The sequence below is a fragment of the Panthera tigris genome, chromosome A1 (assembly GCF_018350195.1).
Source record: "Panthera tigris isolate Pti1 chromosome A1, P.tigris_Pti1_mat1.1, whole genome shotgun sequence".
Classification (NCBI taxonomy): domain Eukaryota; kingdom Metazoa; phylum Chordata; class Mammalia; order Carnivora; family Felidae; genus Panthera; species Panthera tigris.
The window spans coordinates 127,835,186-127,852,877 of NC_056660.1; the positions used below are offsets into that span (position 1 = coordinate 127,835,186).

Here is a 17,692-nt window from a genome sequence, read left to right on the forward strand (position 1 = left end):
TCTTTCTTTCTTTCTTTCTTTCTCTTTCTTTCTTTCTTTCTTTCTCTTTCTTTCTTTTTCTTTCCTTTCTTTCTTCCTTCCTTCCTTCCTTTCTTCTTTCTTTCTCTTTCTTTCTTTCTTTCTCTCTCTCTCTTTCTTTCTTTCTTTTTTTAAGTGTATTTATTTTGAGAGAGAGAGAGAGAGAAAGAGTACGAATGGGGGAGGTGCAGAAAGAGAGGGAGAGAGAGAATCCCAAGCAGGCTCTGCACTGCCACACACACCTCGATGTGGAGTTCAAACTCACGAACCATGAGATCACGACCAGAGTCAAAGTCAGACAGACATTCCATCAACTGAGCCACCCAGATGTCCCTCTGAAAGATGTCTTCTGAGACAACTGCACAAGCTGTAAGACGTTTGATGATCTCTAGATACATCTTTTTGCCTAAAGAACAGCAATACAAGTCCTGCTGATTACATCCTTCCTTACCAGCTACAAACTGATAACATGCATAGTGATGAGAAAAGAGTTTCCTTACATTAGTATATAAATGAAGCATCCAAATGAGTTTTCAAACTATACTATACTATACTCCATTAAAAAAAACTGAACTACAGAAAGGCATAGCATCTAAGTACGACCAATGTTAACTGCTTCTAACTCAATGCCCTGCTTATATCTACGAGGGGCTATAAAAGTTTATAAAATTGGGCTTTTCTGCTAGGAATTTATCCAAGGGATACAGGAGTACTGATGCATAGGGGCACCTGTACCCCAATGTTTATAGCGGCACTCTCAACAATAGCCAAATTATGGAAAGAGCCTAAATGTCCATCAACTGATGAATGGATAAAGAAATTGTGGTTTATATACACAATGGAGTACTACGTGGCAATGAGAAAAAATGAAATATGGCCTTTTGTAGCAACATGGATGGAACTGGAGAGTGTGATGCTAAGTGAAATAAGCCATACAGAGAAAGACAGATACCATATGGTTTCACTCTTATGTGGATCCTGAGAAACATAACAGAAACCCATGGGGGAGGGGAAGGAAAAAAAAAAAAAAAGAGGTTAGAGTGGGAGAGAGCCAAAGCATTAGAGACTGTTAAAAACTGAGAACAAACTGAGGGTTGATGGGGGGTGGGAGGGAGGGCAGGGTGGGTGATGGGTATTGAGGAGGGCACCTTTTGGGATGAGCACTGGGTGTTGTATGGAAACCAATTTGACAGTAAATTTCATATATTAAAAAAAAAAAAAAAAAAAAAAAAAAACAAATCCTTCTTAAAAAAAAAAATTAAAAAAAAAAATTAAAAAAAATAAATAAAAAAAATAAAATTGGGCTTTTGATTATGAAAATATTCAACCCTGGTAATGGGAATATTCGCATCTTTTCACACATAAAAAGGCACTATCAAGTCAAGAACATTTTAATGAAATGAGGAACAATTTAGAGATGCTTATTTAATACTCTCATTTTATATTGAGTCAATTAAAAAAAACTACATAACTTTGGTTTTGACTTAATGATAAAATTTGAAACTAGGCATTATGGCATGAGTCATTTGATCTAACAGGACAACTTGAAGCTCTGTGCTCACTCTATTACCCATGTGGCCAAGCTACTGAAAATTGCCATGAATGTTAATAATGATATGAAAAGGGAGTCTGGTTTATATAAATGCAAGTCAATACATATGGGGAAAGGACCATTTATTGTGATGGATGTGTTCACTGAATGTAAAAAGAATATTATTGAAGAGAGAGTGAAAGGAAGAAATCTATAAATATCCAGACTCCCTGCAGTCGAAGGGAATTAACTACATGGAAATGAAAGAAAAGCTAAAGGAAAACACGGAGTTCGCATGTGGAGAAAATATTAAAAGCATCTCACTGCAGGCAACAAGATTAAGGCGATGCATTTGTGGAGCCAGTTCTAACATTCATTAAATGTTATGAAACGGAACAGTACAGACCCAGAGGCATGGAATATATCAGGCTGTTGAGGGTAAAATAGAAACGGGCAAATAAAAGGATCACTCTTTTAAATAAAGCACAAGGAAGGTTCATCAATACCAATGATTTTTTGCAACCTTCGTAAATACACCAGTATAAATGAACACAGGCATGCCTTGTGAAAACTTGGAAAGAGAAACCATGATGTAGCCCCAACCTAAGCAGGATTCCAAAGCAAATTCCAGAGAGCACGGTGTCTGGATGTACTGGGCTGGAATAAAGTAGAAGAGGAAGTCACCTTGGAGATGTTACTTGAGAGATGCGGTAAAGCTCCTCACTTAAGATAATTCCCTGCCTGCTCTACCACAGGTCATGAGATCCCCTTATCAACCACTCCTTTAGATAAAGTCATTTAAGACTCTTTATTAAAATACTAGTATTATACTGACAACATGGAATGACAAATGACTTCTGACTGCCACTAGCGCCTTATTTTGCACCAGACCCACCTAGGAAATGTCTTTTTGCCCTGCCTTTGTCCTGGTGGACACGTTTTTCAGGGCTCAGCTTAAATATTAGCTTCTCAGGGACATCTTCCCTATGCCTCCAACTGGCCTGGAAAAATTGCCTTTCTCTTCTCCGTGTCCCTGCACGCTACGGGGCTCTGTGGCTCCAAGTCATCACCTACAGTTACGTGGAGGCATGTGCATTTTCCTCACTGCTACATGCCTTCAGAGTTAGACCTTTCTTCCTGCATCATTGCTGAGGGTCTGCATATTAAGGGTCTAAAAACCAAAACAAAACAAAACAAAGAATAACTGCAACAGCTCTAATTATTTGGATAGCTAATAGTCTTTGTGAAGAAACGAAGTGCAGCCTGGATTAGTTATGCTGAGGGCAAAGTCGGCATGATAGTGGAGACCCTGAAGTGAGAGGGCAGCACCATGCAGACACTGGGCCCTTCTGTCAGCTCGTAAAGGGCGTCTCATATAAACACCAATGCTCAGTACATACATGAGCATGGCTGACATGGGGGGTGGGGGTGAAGAGAAAAGGACCCCAAAATGAAGGGGCACACATGGAGGATAGAGGGAACCCCCCCAGAAGTGCCCTCTTTCGGAGATCTGCTTAGATCAAGCCCACAAACCTCACCTGACAGCAACAGGATTAGTGTGGTAAAATGCAAGAGTATTGGATCATCAAAGAGAAGAGCACACCTGAAGTTCTGCATTAGTGTCTGAGCACTTCTCTGAACCTGCCTCCTCATCTGCATCTGTTTGCCCGCTGGGATTTGAAAAGAGTTTGTCAGAAAATACAGGTGAAATCACTGCACCAAGGGCTCCAGAAATGAAAAGTACTGGGTTTTTTGTTTTTGTTTGGTTTTTATTTTTTGTTGTTTGTTTGTTTTTTGGTCTAACCAACAAGACAATGTAGGTAATGACAACATAAAAGCCACCTGTTAGCGAAAATAAACATATGCACAGAGACTGAAGGCTGGCTCTGGCAATTTCGGTTGGCACAACGAGTACCGAAAATTTGTGAACATTTTATAAACAACTATGATGACAGGTGCAAACATATAACACAAGTATTGACACTGATGAAGAAAAATGTTCTGGTAGCTATTGGGGATTAAACCAACCAGCCTAATCCTCTAAACAGAGACAAACAGCAGTTCAAGTTAAGTTAGGCACATTCTTTTTTTTTTTTAATGTTTTTATTTTTTTATTTTTTCTTATTGTTGAAGGAGAGAAATACAGAGTGTGAGCAGGGAGGGGCAGAGAGAGAGGGAGACGCAGAATCCAAAGTTGGCTCCAGGCTCCAAGCTCCAAGCTGTCAGCACAGAGCCTGACACAGGGCTCGAACTCACAAACCACAAGAACACGTCCTAAGGTGAAGTCAGATGCTTAACTGACTGAGCTACCCAGATGCCCCAGGTTAGGCACATTCTAACAGGCCTAAGTATGAAGATAAAATTTCTTTTGGAAAAAGGCAATTCATGATGCATTAGCATTCACTTTAAACTTACCCTGACAGGCTTTCTTCTATTTTCATATAGAACTGAGTGTGCTGACATGTGTTTTACTCAAAACAAAAGCAGAAGAGCTCAAGAGACAGAAATAGGAAAATAAGCATAAAGCAATAAGGGCCCAAGTGTGGGAAAAGGTTTAAAAAAAATCACGAAACACCAGAACCAGAAGAGACCTCACAACTCACCTAATGCAAATTTTGTCATCTCTGCCCATATTATTTTTTTGGCCAACACTGGCATTTGGCATTTTGTTTTTGTTTCAAATACTTTGGCGTAGGACTTGAATGTTCCATCTTCTACTGGCCCTTCCACTACTCACAACCTCTACTATCTTCCTGTCCCCAGAAGACATTGGAGTTTGTGACCTCTGAAATCCAATCCCTTCGGTTTACTGAGGAAACCAAAGCCCAGAGAGGCTGTGATTCACTCAAGTTAGTGTGACTCACTAACCAAGATTGGTGCTACAAATTCTAGTGGGAAGGACCTTTCGGTAACAATTCAGATGGAAAGAAGGGACTAAGAGTCTTGCCTTAAGGTTGACATTTGCACAGCAAATATACCATTTCCTTAGTTCTGTTTCTTTCAGGTGCGGGAGATGAAAGTCTCCCCAAGCTATGCCCTGGTACCACTGCCACTGCTCACAGTGTTCTCTCCACTCGCCTGTATATCTCTGGTAAAGTCACTTAATCTTCTCAGTGACCTCTAAGGTGTTTTCTGGGCTACGCTTGTTGGACTCCTTGCAGTAGGTTGGTGTCGTCAACTCCAAAAGCATCGTTTGCAAACACGTTTTATCTCAGATTCTACTTCTGCACTTATTATAAGGTGCTTGGTAAAGAGATGAAAAATGAGTCTGAGGAATAAGAGGTAACCAAGATTTATTCTAAGGAAAGAGAGCCGGCAGTTACTCCCACGTTGTAGAAAAGACAGGCGACTTGCACAAAATTATCCTACCTCTGTTGTTTTTTTTTTCTTCTCAAACTCAATTTTGTAGATAAGTTTTTTCACTTTAAAATCTAGTAATCTGACATTTAACCCAAATTATCCACTGCTGCATTGAGATAACTGTTTATTCTCACCATGTAGATAGCCCACTTTTGGAGAGTGTTTAGCAAGCAATAGAGCCCTGTGAGGTTTGGGAGAAAAATATGGTGATATAGGAGTCAAAACAGTACCCATAGTTACTTATGTTACAATAAAGATTATCAGTTTTTAAATTTCTTCTTTCCACAACTAATGGATTACAAATTATATAAAATATACATAACTTTTAAATAAAATCCCTAGCTTTTCCTTTATGGTGCAATCATTACCAACACAAGACTGTTCCCACTGGGTCCATCTGTCCCAAGTCCTGGATGGTCAGGACTTGTGAAGAGTCTTCCTAAACCAGACACCTCCAACAGCTTTTAATAGATCAGTGAATTCCATTCTCTGTGAAGAGAAGAGTGAGGAACTTTCTGAAATCAAAGCCTTTATGGTCTTTAACCAATAATGGTGGTTAATCATACTTGGCATTTGGATGAGTAGAAAAGTTCAAAGAAATTTACAAATGATGTCAGTGTATGTTTCAAATGTTAATTATTGCTTCAGGTAATTATTAAGAGGTAAACAGTGAAAGCAGTATTATCCAATCAGATTTTACCACCCTCTACATGCCATTTAGAAAAGTCTTAAATTTTTTCTAAGTATTAGAAAGCTTTTTTTTTTTTTTAAATAAGATTGAATCTTTAAGACAAACTTGCATATGGGCAAAATCCCAGGTTTGATTAAAAAAAAAAAGGCAGAATCAGTAGACAAAAAGGCTCATTTCTGCTGTTATTGTCCTCTATGCCTCGTATTACGGTCTGTTTTAAGATCTCGTGTGAAGAAACTTTCAGCCACATGATTCTAATCTTCAAAACATCGTTCGCATGGTATGACTGCTTTTTTTAATAACTGAGTCTAAAACACACCTGATTTTTTAAAAATATAAATACATATATATATATTATATATATATTATATATATATATTATATATATATAAATAGAAATAAACTGGAATCAAAGGCTCTTAAAATCACAGATTGCATTTTATCCTAACATAACTGTTTTTCACAGGAAATTGTTCTGCTACTTTAGTAAATTATCACTGAAATGTTTGTTGCAAAGAGTCTTCCAAAGGGCACAAGTTCTTAGTTGCAAACAGTGAGCAAAAGACCTCTTCATTCCCATGTCAGATAACCCTACACTGATTAAAAGTACTTCTATTTTAAATATCAATTATAGTTTCCTAGTTCTTATGAAAATAAAATAATCTTCAGTCCTCTGGTGTTTTCTTTGTTTTACTAGAATGCTTAAGAAGACTACCTTGTTATTACTATGAGAGAGAGGCTGGCAGCTATAAGGAAAATTTGTGGAGGCTGGAAAAGGGGAGAACACCTTCTGTTATATGCTCTAGAAAAGTATCTGGAATCTGTTCTCGGTTTTGAAAGAAGAGGCCCAACAGAGATATTATATAATGAATACACCCAGCCAAACACATATATTATTTTTTGCTTTGAGACAGGTATGTTTTATGGGAAATATAATTTATTCTAGGTCCTCAAATGAGGCAAACAATTCACTTAACAATTCTCCAAGATGGAATTTGCAAAAACTATAGCTTTTTAACTAAATCTTAGATTCACTGAATTATGAAACTTACAGAGCAACACAAACGTACACTGAACAAGCAACAACTTTCATTTTTTAATGGGCTAGTACCTTATTATCTCATTGTTGTTCCCATTTCATTTCCTCAAATGGAAAGTTGAAACACTGAGGTTATACTGACACTAAAACACACAAAAAATCCACGAGAAGTTACTCATTATATTCTTAAATTAGTGAATATACACTCCAGTTATCCCAGGGAGTATATTTCTTCTACAAAATTAACTAACAAATGCATTTTCAAGTTGATAAAAAGAAGCAAATTCTCTGTTTATTAATGCTGTACCAGATCCCAACTTACAAATTACTTGCATACCCAGGAGCAAATATTTTCTTTAAGTCCTAATAATCATAGTTTGTTTTACAGTAATTTGTTCGCCTGGGAGACCCAACATGTAATGATTCAAGGTAGTATACTTTTTTGCAGGTTATGTTGTCTTAGGCAAGTAAATGCAAGTGCAAAATGATTCCAAATGCCACAAAATTAGAATTTCCAATGCTTCATTTTGAAGTAAACACTTCAAATTTGGGCCAATGCTATAATGATGGAGAGACATACAGTTGAATTGCCTCTTGCTAATGATTGTAGTAAATAATAATTATTTTGTAAATAAATATTTATTTAGTAACAATATTGGTTTTAGTAAATTACTCCAGGACTTTAATGTTTAATGTCCATTTTTGTTCTTCAAGGCAAAAGGAAAGATGTTAAAGATTCAGCCACCCCATATAGTAAAGAGGCATTTTAATTGATTCCTTTCTCAATCATGCGAAAAGATTTTGTGCTCTTCTAAACATAGAAATATTCAGTTTCCTATTCTTATACATTAACAGTTCACAAATACTGGCTCTTTTTAAGTTACATTTCCTATAAAAATGTATAGAAACGCTCTTCTGGCTGTGGGAATCCAAACAGAGCTCCTGGAGGACACAAATGCTAAGTCATGACTGATACATCTGCTGCATTTGCTAGAGCCCAAATATGACTTCCCTGAAGGTAGATGCAGGAACACAATGATGTATGAGAAATGAGAATGAAGAATGGCTGAATTCCATTACATGGGATATACTCAATCTTGAGATGTGCCTTAGAACCCTCAAATTTTCTGTATGGAACACTCGTTTGATAAATTCCTGATCGCAGTCTCTCAGATCAATGATAATCCCTATGACATTTTCTACTCATCCTGCCTATCACAATACCTTAAAAGGCATACCTACAAAGCCAATACATGACTGCACCAGAGAGCTTCTACAAAACACTCTAGTTTCATCACTGTTGCAATTTTTTTTTATAGGGATATGTAGGAAATTCAGTGAAAAATCTTTAGTAGATATTCATAGAAAGTGACCAGAAAAAGAGTGGAAATGAATTTGGCAAGGTAGGTTAGGGCACTGAAAACATTGCCAATAAAAAAGAAATTTGAGTTCTTAAGTTTTACAAAGCATAGGCCAAAAAAACGTCTTTACACAACGTCTGAGCTTATACACAAATATCAAACGGTGCTCAAAAAAACCATGAAACAATGCTCAATGGGAGACAATAAGACATCAGAGTCAGGAGCCTGGACAATGCAGTCACAGCTGGTCGTGACCACTTACTATGCTGTTCACAAGATGGGTGATCTTAGGGCAGTTACCCAACCTTACTGAGTCTTGTTTCCTGAGCTGTAAATTGGATATAAATTCGAAAGTAGCAAATACAAGAATTTAATAGTAGACTAAACTGAAGAGAAAAAAGCAGACCACCAAAGATAAAGAGAAAATCATAAACAGCAGCTGCCAAAACATGACACACTATCTATAAAGAGTGTCAACAGACTTTTCATCAGTAACAATGGAAGCCAGCTAACAAATGAATGACTACAAGGTACTGAGATACAAAAACCTTCAACCTAGAATTCTATAAGCAGCAGAAATATTTGTAAAGAATGAAGGCATTCTTTATACAGAATTGTACGCTTAAAAATGATTAAAATGGCAAGTTTTGATATAAGAAAAACATAAAACGTAAAATACTAAAAACCACTGAATTATATACTTTAAAAGGGTTAATTACATGATATGTGAATTACATCTCAATAAAGTTATTTATTTAAAAAAGGAATGAGGGCAAAATGAAAAAGACAAAAACCAGCAAATACTAAGTTCTGAAGAATGTACTCTAAGGAGAAATGTGGTAAAACATGGGTAAGTCTAATAAACAAATACTATATATAAAAACAATATAGTATGAGGTTTAAAAATTATAAAGTTAAAATATATCAGAAGAATAATACCTCATTTGGGAGGGTGTTGTTAGTGCTTTAAGGTCCCTGAACAGCCTCCGTGGAGGGTAAAAGGTATTTACTGACATTAAACTTTGATAAATTAGTATGTAAAATGTAATTTCCAGGGACCCAATAAGAAAATTAGAAACAGAATATTGAGTTTCAAATTAGAATAAAACATGAAATTAGGTGTAAGATCCAAAAAAAGTCAAGAAAGTAGAGACAAAGAGGCGTAAAACATCAATAAATGTTTATACCCAAATATAGAATTTTATTAAATATAATTTGTTACAAAATTTTGACTAGAAACAAAAATTGTCAAGTTGGCATCTTAAAAAATAATCTATATGATGGTTATAAGGGACACAACTAAAATATAATATGGAAAGACTGCAAACAAGTACATTGCTAAAGATAAAGAGTGACAGTTTATAATCATTCTAAGAAAAGAAGGAGGGAAGGAAGAAAGGAGGGACGGAGGGAGGGAGGGAGAAAAAGAGGGAAAACGAATTGGAAGGTGTATCGTATCTATCACTTCATAACAAATTACCCCCAGATTAAGTGACTGGAAAAGCCAAATATTTATTATCTCACAGTTTCTGTGGGTCTGGAATCCAGGCACAATGAAGCTGAGTCCTCTGGCTCAGGACCTCAGGCTTCAGTCAAAGCGTCAGCTAAGGCTGCCTTCACCTCAAGGCTTAAGAGAGAGTGTGCTTGCAGGATCACTCACGTGACTGCTGGCAGGCTTCAGAACAGCCACTTCCAAGATTGCTCACACAGCTGTTGGCAGGCCGCACGTCCTCGCTCACTAGAAGGCAGAGACAGGAGTTCCTGGCCTGAGGGGCCTCTCCAAAGAGCAGCTCCCGCAGGTCATCTGGCTTTCCCCTCAGGGCAGGCCTGGAAAAGAGAGAGGGAGGGCAAGCAAGAAGGAAACTGGGTCTTTATGTACTCTAATCTCAAGAGATATCCTATCACTTTTGTCATATTCTATTTGTTACAAATGTGTCACTACACCCAACTTAACATTCAAGGAAAGATTACACAAATACCAACAGGCAGGGGTCACTGGGGACATTTTAAATGCCACAGACTGCAGAAATGAAAAACAAAAACTGTCATTGTTTGCTTATTATGTAGTGAATATGTAGGAAATTAAAAAAACACACTAGATGTGTAGAATTAATAGGAAAGACTAGGGGCACCTGGGTGGCTCAGTCAGTTGAGTCCAACTTCAGCTCAAATCGTGATCTCACGTTTCTTGAGTTCAAGCCTCACATCAGGCTCTGTGCTGACAGCTCAGAGCCTGGAACCTGCTTCAGATTTTGTGTCTCCCCCTCTCTCTATGCCTTCCTCTCTCTCTCAAAAATAAATAAACATTAAAAAAAACAGGAAAGCCTAGCAGGGAGTTTGGATACAAATATCAGTACACAAAAATCAGTTTTATACTATATATAAGCAAGAAGCTGAAAGTGGAAATTTTAAAAATAACCCCCTTCACAATAGGATCAAACAAGAGGTATTTTTCAGTTAAATAATAACTAGTGAAGTTAGGGATGGATACTATTTACTTTTGCGTATACTTGAAATTTTTGATACTAACATATTTTTTAAAAGTATCAAATACCTAGGAACACATCTAACAAATGATTTGCAAACCTTTGCAGAGATTTTTTTTTCTCATTTATTCTAAATAAATGGAAAGATAAACTATGTTCATCCACTGGAAGACTTAATATTGTAAATATAGCAATTATCTCCAAATTGATTTATAAATTCAGTACAATCCAAATCAAAATCTCAGAGGTGTGTGTGTGTGCACACATGTGTAAAGCTTGACAGGCTGATACTAAAATCTGAATAAAAATGGAAAAAGTAAAAAAACATATACAGTAGAAGTCTTTGGCTAAACCATACCCATAACACAAAGTAAAACCATAATGAGATACCATTATACACCCACCACATTGACAACAATTCAAACTCTGACAATAGCAAGTTTTGGTGAGGACATTAAGCAAAAAGAACTCTTAGACACTGTCAATGGGAAGGTTTACCGGAGCGCAAAGAAAGCAGAAGTAGACTTATTCTTTGCTCTAAACATCATTCTAAGATCTGAAAACAAATCCTGAAATACTAAAAATCTCCCATTCCTTTACCTATTCGGAGGGAAAGGTGGTATCCAAACCAAGAAGAATACTTTTATCCACTTGTAAGTAAACAAAATCTGAGTCACATGTAGGAGGCATTCTGCAACAAAAGAACAGGGCCAGAGCAAAGGCAAGGGAATTCAGTCCAAAGCCAACTAGTGACTGTTACTCTTAAAATTTAGGGCAATTACTTATAGAAGAAGGCTTCCAGATGCTTCAATCTAAGTGTACCATTATTTGCAAAAGGGCAAAGCAAACTGGGTCTTTAGGTACTCTAATCTCAAGAGATATCCTATCACTTAGCCACAACGGACAAAGGCTCCTGAAGGCTCATAAAAAGCCTAACATCACTCATTTTATCATAGAAATAAATGAATGATGTGAGGACACTGGCCAAGATGATGAACTTCAGCATCTGAAGATGTTTTCTAACTGAATGAAATAAATACCAAAAAAGAAACACCACAGAGCATAAAAAAACAAAAACCAGTATTTATTTACATTCCATTTACTTTCCAAAGGATGAGGAAGGTGGGAGAAATACAAAGGAAGTAGTCTTGTTTTACTTAACCTATTTGTGCTTTTCATGAAACAACAAAGACCTGACTCACAATCACAGGAACAAGGGGACCCAAAAAGATTACTCAGTTCAATTTTCCATCTCCAGCCAAGACTGAAATGATACCACTGCAGGCAAATGAAAATCAACCCCAAATATAGGTGAACACCAGTTAATATATGTTCTAAAAGAACCAGCTTTAGTTAAAGCTGTCATAACATCCAACGAATCTGCAATAAAAGACACAGTCATCATAATGTGGAGCCTTAAGACTCTCTGTACAACAATGAAAACCAAATTTTACACAAAGAGAAGTCACAACTATTAAGCTGTGAAGTCAAGAGCATCACAGTAGCAGTACCCAGTGTCTCTCTTATTCAAGTACATACACTATTTTTAAAACTTGGTTATAACAAAGACATCAGTAACTGAAATGTACAATTATTTTATTAACACCATGAAAGATAACAAATAAAAAAATAAAACTACCCACAAATTTTGTAACAATTACAGACACGCATATTAACCATACCACTATACATTTGTCTCAACTTTTAACTGATTTGTACACTTTAAAAATAGCATTGGGTTTTACAAAAATACTGATAATGGCTCAACATTTTAGGAAGTCCGGTAACTTTCTATTTTCCGTAGCCTCTATTTTCTGCTCTTCTTTCTTCCATCGCCATAATCCTCCTATAACCACCAATTTGCTCGAGGCAACAGCAACAGAGATCTCTAAGAGCTATGTAAGCACTACATCCGAAAACTTCTAGTTCTTTGAAATGGTTGGAAAGGGTTTTTTAGTGCCCACATCAGGAGCTGTGGTTTCGGTTTCGGTTTTTCAGGAAACAGAAGTGCTTCACTTTCTGGTGTAGGAAATCGTTCTTGGTAGACTTCAGGATAGGATTTTTGAAACTAAAAAAAAAAAAAAAGATTCAAGATGAGTCAAAAAAAACCCACATAAGGGCCAATAAAATTAGGCGATCTAATTTTAAAATTAAAGACTTTCTGATCTGATTCCATACAAGCTGTTTTTGTTTTGTTTCAATGTTTATTGTTCTCTATCAGAAAAGAGAATAACAAGACAACTAATCGTAATCAAATTCACTCCAACACAAATCCATTTCTTTTGGTAAGATCATTTGATTCCACTTGCTATAGATCTAATTCAATTTAAATTTGATCAAAGCTTCAAATACACTTCTCATTTTGGTCTTATTTCTTAAAATTTCCCCCACTGCTAACTATAAATAGACTTCACTTTAAAAATATTCACAAGTAATCCTGACTTGAAAATAACTTATGTTCTACACAGTTAAAGAAAATTTTGGCCCAACTACATTTCACGATCTCCCAGCTTCTCCAACTCAGTCCCACCTGCTTCTGCTCAAATGGAAGGGAAAACATTCCAGTATATATGACTTTATGAAAAGCTTAAAGAGAGGCAATATGCTTTTCCTTCATCCTCAACACTGAACTCTTCTCCAAAATTACTGAGAAAAATACGATTGGGAGTCTAGAACTCTGGTGATCTGTGTATAATCCTATATGCATGATGTGATCAGGGATCAAGCTTGCAGGAGTCAGACTTCAAAAATAAAAACAATTCACTTAATCTGGAATCAATACTTTAAGAATGGTCGAAGCAAATCTAGTGTGAGTTAAACACTATTCAATGAAACCCTAAACCTTGTTCCTAGCAGGAACTAAAAACTTTTAGTGCTGCCTGAGGCAAAAAAACAATTTGATACTGGTGATCTAAAACCAAAGCCTTTCCAGTTTTACACATTTTCTATTTGCAAATTCAGTATAATTTGCCTTTCAAAAAAAAATCAAAAGGAACCTGTCCTCATTTGATAGCTTCTCTGAATTTAAAGTAATTACTCCACTAACACATCAAGCCACATACCAAAACAAAGGACAAATAATAGAGAAGAGCTCCACAAATGAAGAGTTCAACAATGGTAAAATATCTACACTGGAAAATAAAGACGTGGAAAACAGACCACAATTGTGTAAAACAATGAGACTGCCGGAATGTATAAATTGAGTAATATACTTTCAAAACTGCTATGTCATAGAAGATGAGATTTATATGAAACTTAGTAAAACAGAGAATAAAAAGAAAAAATATAAGAACAGCAGGCAGAAGAAGAAATGACTTCTAAAGAATATTCTTCTTTTACCTGCTTCAGTTTTTTCTTCTTCTCTTTGCTGGAGAGTTTGGCATCTGTTATGACTTCTTCCAGCAAGGCTGCCAGAGGTTCCTGAGAGCCGTATGCTCTCTGGTATTCAAACTCCCCTGGACTGATCTGACGGCAAAATGATGGAGCAGATAGAGTGATATCCATATCAGCTCCTGGGTATTTTATCTAAGGCAAAAGGATTAATAGTGAATGGAATAAGTATATTTTCACATAAACTGCAAAAATTAGTTCAGATCAAATACAGCATATCTCCTACTAAGAGTACCACATCATTCTTCAATTTGGGGAAAACTCTTTGGTAAAAGGTAACAGTGTTTCTATAACTTCAAAAAAAATATCACAGCCACAGTTTTAAGTAAGAGAGTTTACCTTTTTAAACCCAAGATCCATTTTAATAAATAAAAAACCTGCGTGTTCTTTTAAATAAAATCTTAAGTTGAAACATAAACTAAACATGTTGACAAAAATGATTCAAAACAATTATAATATTGACCACACTTAGTGGATCCCTTCCCACATCTGGAGAATCTGATCCTCTTTCTTGGGGATGGACAGAGAAACACATATAGCTTGGCTGTTATGTAGAGAGAAGTTCTACAACCATCTCCAAATATGTTAACACTGAAAATCAAGAAAATAAATATTCAGACATTGTATAGGGCAAAAGGGAGAAGGAAGAAAAAAGAGGAAACATAATACCAAGACCTATAAATAAACGAGCATCCATTAAAAATATTTAATTTCAGGGCCATTTGGGTGGCTCAGTTGACTAAGCATTGGACCTTGCTCAGGTCATGATCCCATGGTTTATGAGTTCTAGCCCCACATCAGGCTCTATGCTGTCAGCACAGAGCCTGCTTCAGATTCTCTGTCCCCCTCTCTCTCTGCCCCTCCCTGCTCAATCTCTCTCTCTCTCTCACAAATAAGTATGTAAAAACTTTAAAAATATATATATTTAATTTGCATAAAGCAAATATTAACAGGTATAAAGGGAGAAACTGACAGTAATACAATCATAATAGGAGACTTTAACACCCCACTTACATCAATGGAGAAGTCATCCAGACAGAAAATCAACAAGGTTAGATGGACGTAACAAATATATACAGAATATTTCATTCATATACAGCAGAATACACATTCTTTTCAAATGTACATGGAACACTCTCCAGCATAGATCACATCTTAGGCCACAAAACAAGACTCAATAAATTTAAGAAGACTGAAATCATATCAAGCATCTTTTCCAATCACAACAGTGTAAAAGTAGAAATCAGTTATCAAAAGCAAACAAAAAAACAAAAAACCTGAAATAAACAAAAACATGTGCAACTAAATAACCAATGGATCAATGAAGAAATCAAAGAAGAAATTTAAAAAAAAAATACATGAAGACAAATGAAAATGAAAACACAATGGTCCGGGGCACCTGGGTAGCTTAGTCAGTTGAGACCCAAAATCTTAAAACTCCCAAAAGAAAACATAGGCTATAATCTCTTGGACATTACCCTAAACAACATATTTATGGATATGTCTCCTCAGGCAAGGCAAACAAAAGTAAAAATAAGCTCCTGGGACTACACTAAAATAAAGAGATTTTGTATAGCAAACAAACAAACCAAATCAAAACAAACCAAACAAAAACAAAAAACCCCTCAATAAAACAAAAAGACAACACAGTGAATGGGAGAAAATATCTGCATATGATATATCCACTAAAGTTATACTATCCAAAATATAGAACTTATATAACTCAACATCAAAAAAAAAACCAAATAATCTGATTTAAAAATGGGCAGAAGACTGGAAAAGACATTTTTCCAAAGACGTACAGATGCCCAATAGAAACATGCAAAGATGCTCAACATCACTAATCATCCAGGAAACAGAAATCAAAACCACAATTAGATACTACCTCATACCAGTCACAATGGCTAGAATCAAAAAGACAGGAAATAACAACTGCTGGCAAGGATGTGGAGAAAAGGAACCCTCGTGCACTGTTAGTGGAATGTAAATTGGTGCAACCATTGTGGAAAATAGTATGAAAGTTCCTCAAAAAATTAAAAACAGAACTACCATATGATCCAGTAATTCCTCTTCTGGATGTTTACCCAAACAGAATGAAAATACTAATTTGAAAATAAATATGCACACACCTATGTTTATCACACACAAAGAACAAAACCTTACTACCATTTGCAACAATTAAGGATAGAGCTAGAGAGTATAATGCTAACAGAAATAAGTTAGAGAAAAAAATTACCATATAATTTCACTCATATGTGGAATTTAAGAAACAAACCAAAAATAAATAAATAAATAAATAAATAAATAAATAAATAAATAAATAAATAGCAAAGGGAAAAAGAGAAAGACAAACCAAGAAACAGACTCTTAGCTATAGAGAACAAACTGATGGTTACCACAGGACAGATGGTGTGGGATGGGTAAAAAAGGTTATGGGGATTAAACAGTGCACTTGTCATGATGAACACTGGGTGACGTACGGAACTGTTGAATCACTATATTACACTCTTGAAACTAATATAGCACTGTATGTTAGCTATACTGCAACTTCAAAAAAAAAAAAAGGTGGTATATACATGGAACATTACTCAGCCATAAAAAGAATGATATCTTGCCATTTGTGACAACATAGATGGACCTATAAGATATGTTGCTAAGTGATGTCAGATAGAGAAAGTCAAATACCATATGATTTCACTTATATCTGGAATATAAAAAAACAAACAAAAAAAAACCAAATTTACTCTCATATACAGAAGAAGGGGCACAGGGATGGGGGGAGATAGGCAAATATGAAGGGAATTAAGAGGTAAAAACTTCCAGTTAGAAAATATAAATAAGGCACAGACATGAAAAGTACAACATAGAGAATACAGTCAATAATGTAACAAGTTGTATAGTTACCATACTCATTGTGAGGAGCACTGAGTAATGTACAGAACTATGGAATGGCTATGTTATACACCTGAAACTAATGTAACACTATGGCAATTATACTTCAATTAGAAAGAAATTAAAGCGTTTTTTTTAGGTAATAATTTTTTTCTGTACATGTTCCTTAAAATGTTTTATTAACTGTTAGATATTAACAAATATTATCTTATCCATTTGCTGATAGGATATATTAAAACATCCCATTGCAATTGTGGATTTTCAAGTCAACTTGTAATTTTGTCATCATTATACATTCTGAGCATCATAATGTGCATACAAGTTCAAATATTTTTTCCTCCAATTTTATTTTTTATTAAATTTTATTAAATTTCTCATTATTCTTAATTCCAAAAATTTACATCACGGTTTTGCCAGTGCCTTCTTGCCAAAGATTACCAGGATGACATCTGTGCTCAAAAAGAGAGAGGTAGAATGAATTGTACTGCTAAAGATGACCACAAACCATAAATAACAATGGGATTGTATTGGGGTACCTGGCTGGTTCAGTCGGGGGAGCACGCAACTCTTGATCTCAGGGTTGTGAGCTCAAGCCTCACGTTAGGTGTAGAGATTACTTTAAAAAAATTAAATCTTGGGGCACCTGGGTGGCTCAGTTGGTTAAGCGTCCGACTTCGGCTCAGGTCATGATCTCACGGTCCGTGAGTTCGAGCCCCGTGTCGGGCTCTGTGCTGACAGCTCAGAGCCTGGAGCCTGTTTCAGATTCTGTGTCTCCCTCTCTCTCCGCCCCTCCCCTGTTCATGCTCTGTCTCTCTCTGTCTCAAAAATAAATAAACGTTAAAAAAAAAAAATTAAAAAAAAAAATTAAATCTTTTAAAAAACAACAACAGTGGAGTCTATCAATACGAAGGTGGTCAAATGGTC

General features: G+C 35.9%; 1 protein-coding gene and 1 long non-coding RNA gene across 3 annotated transcripts in view; both read right to left on the reverse strand.

The window, feature by feature from the left end:
* Positions 1-5,193: 5,193 nt before the first annotated feature.
* LOC122238785 lies at positions 5,194-9,824 on the reverse strand. The gene is made up of 3 exons (XR_006217961.1): positions 9,661-9,824; positions 6,712-6,782; positions 5,194-5,398 (listed from the first exon to the last, which is right to left on the reverse strand). It is a non-coding gene; the product is annotated as an uncharacterized LOC122238785 (long non-coding RNA).
* A 1,720-nt stretch (positions 9,825-11,544) lies between these two features.
* The window catches only part of DEPDC1B (DEP domain containing 1B), an 85,692-nt gene continuing 79,544 nt past the window's right edge, over positions 11,545-17,692 (reverse strand). For both annotated transcript variants that reach the window (XM_042987320.1, XM_042987326.1), the window contains 2 exons: positions 13,826-14,011; positions 11,545-12,554 (listed from right to left, as the gene is read on the reverse strand). In XM_042987320.1, coding sequence (XP_042843254.1) covers positions 12,393-12,554; positions 13,826-14,011 — 348 coding nt within the window. In that variant the 3' untranslated portion in view covers positions 11,545-12,392. The remainder of the gene's footprint in view (positions 12,555-13,825; positions 14,012-17,692) is intronic.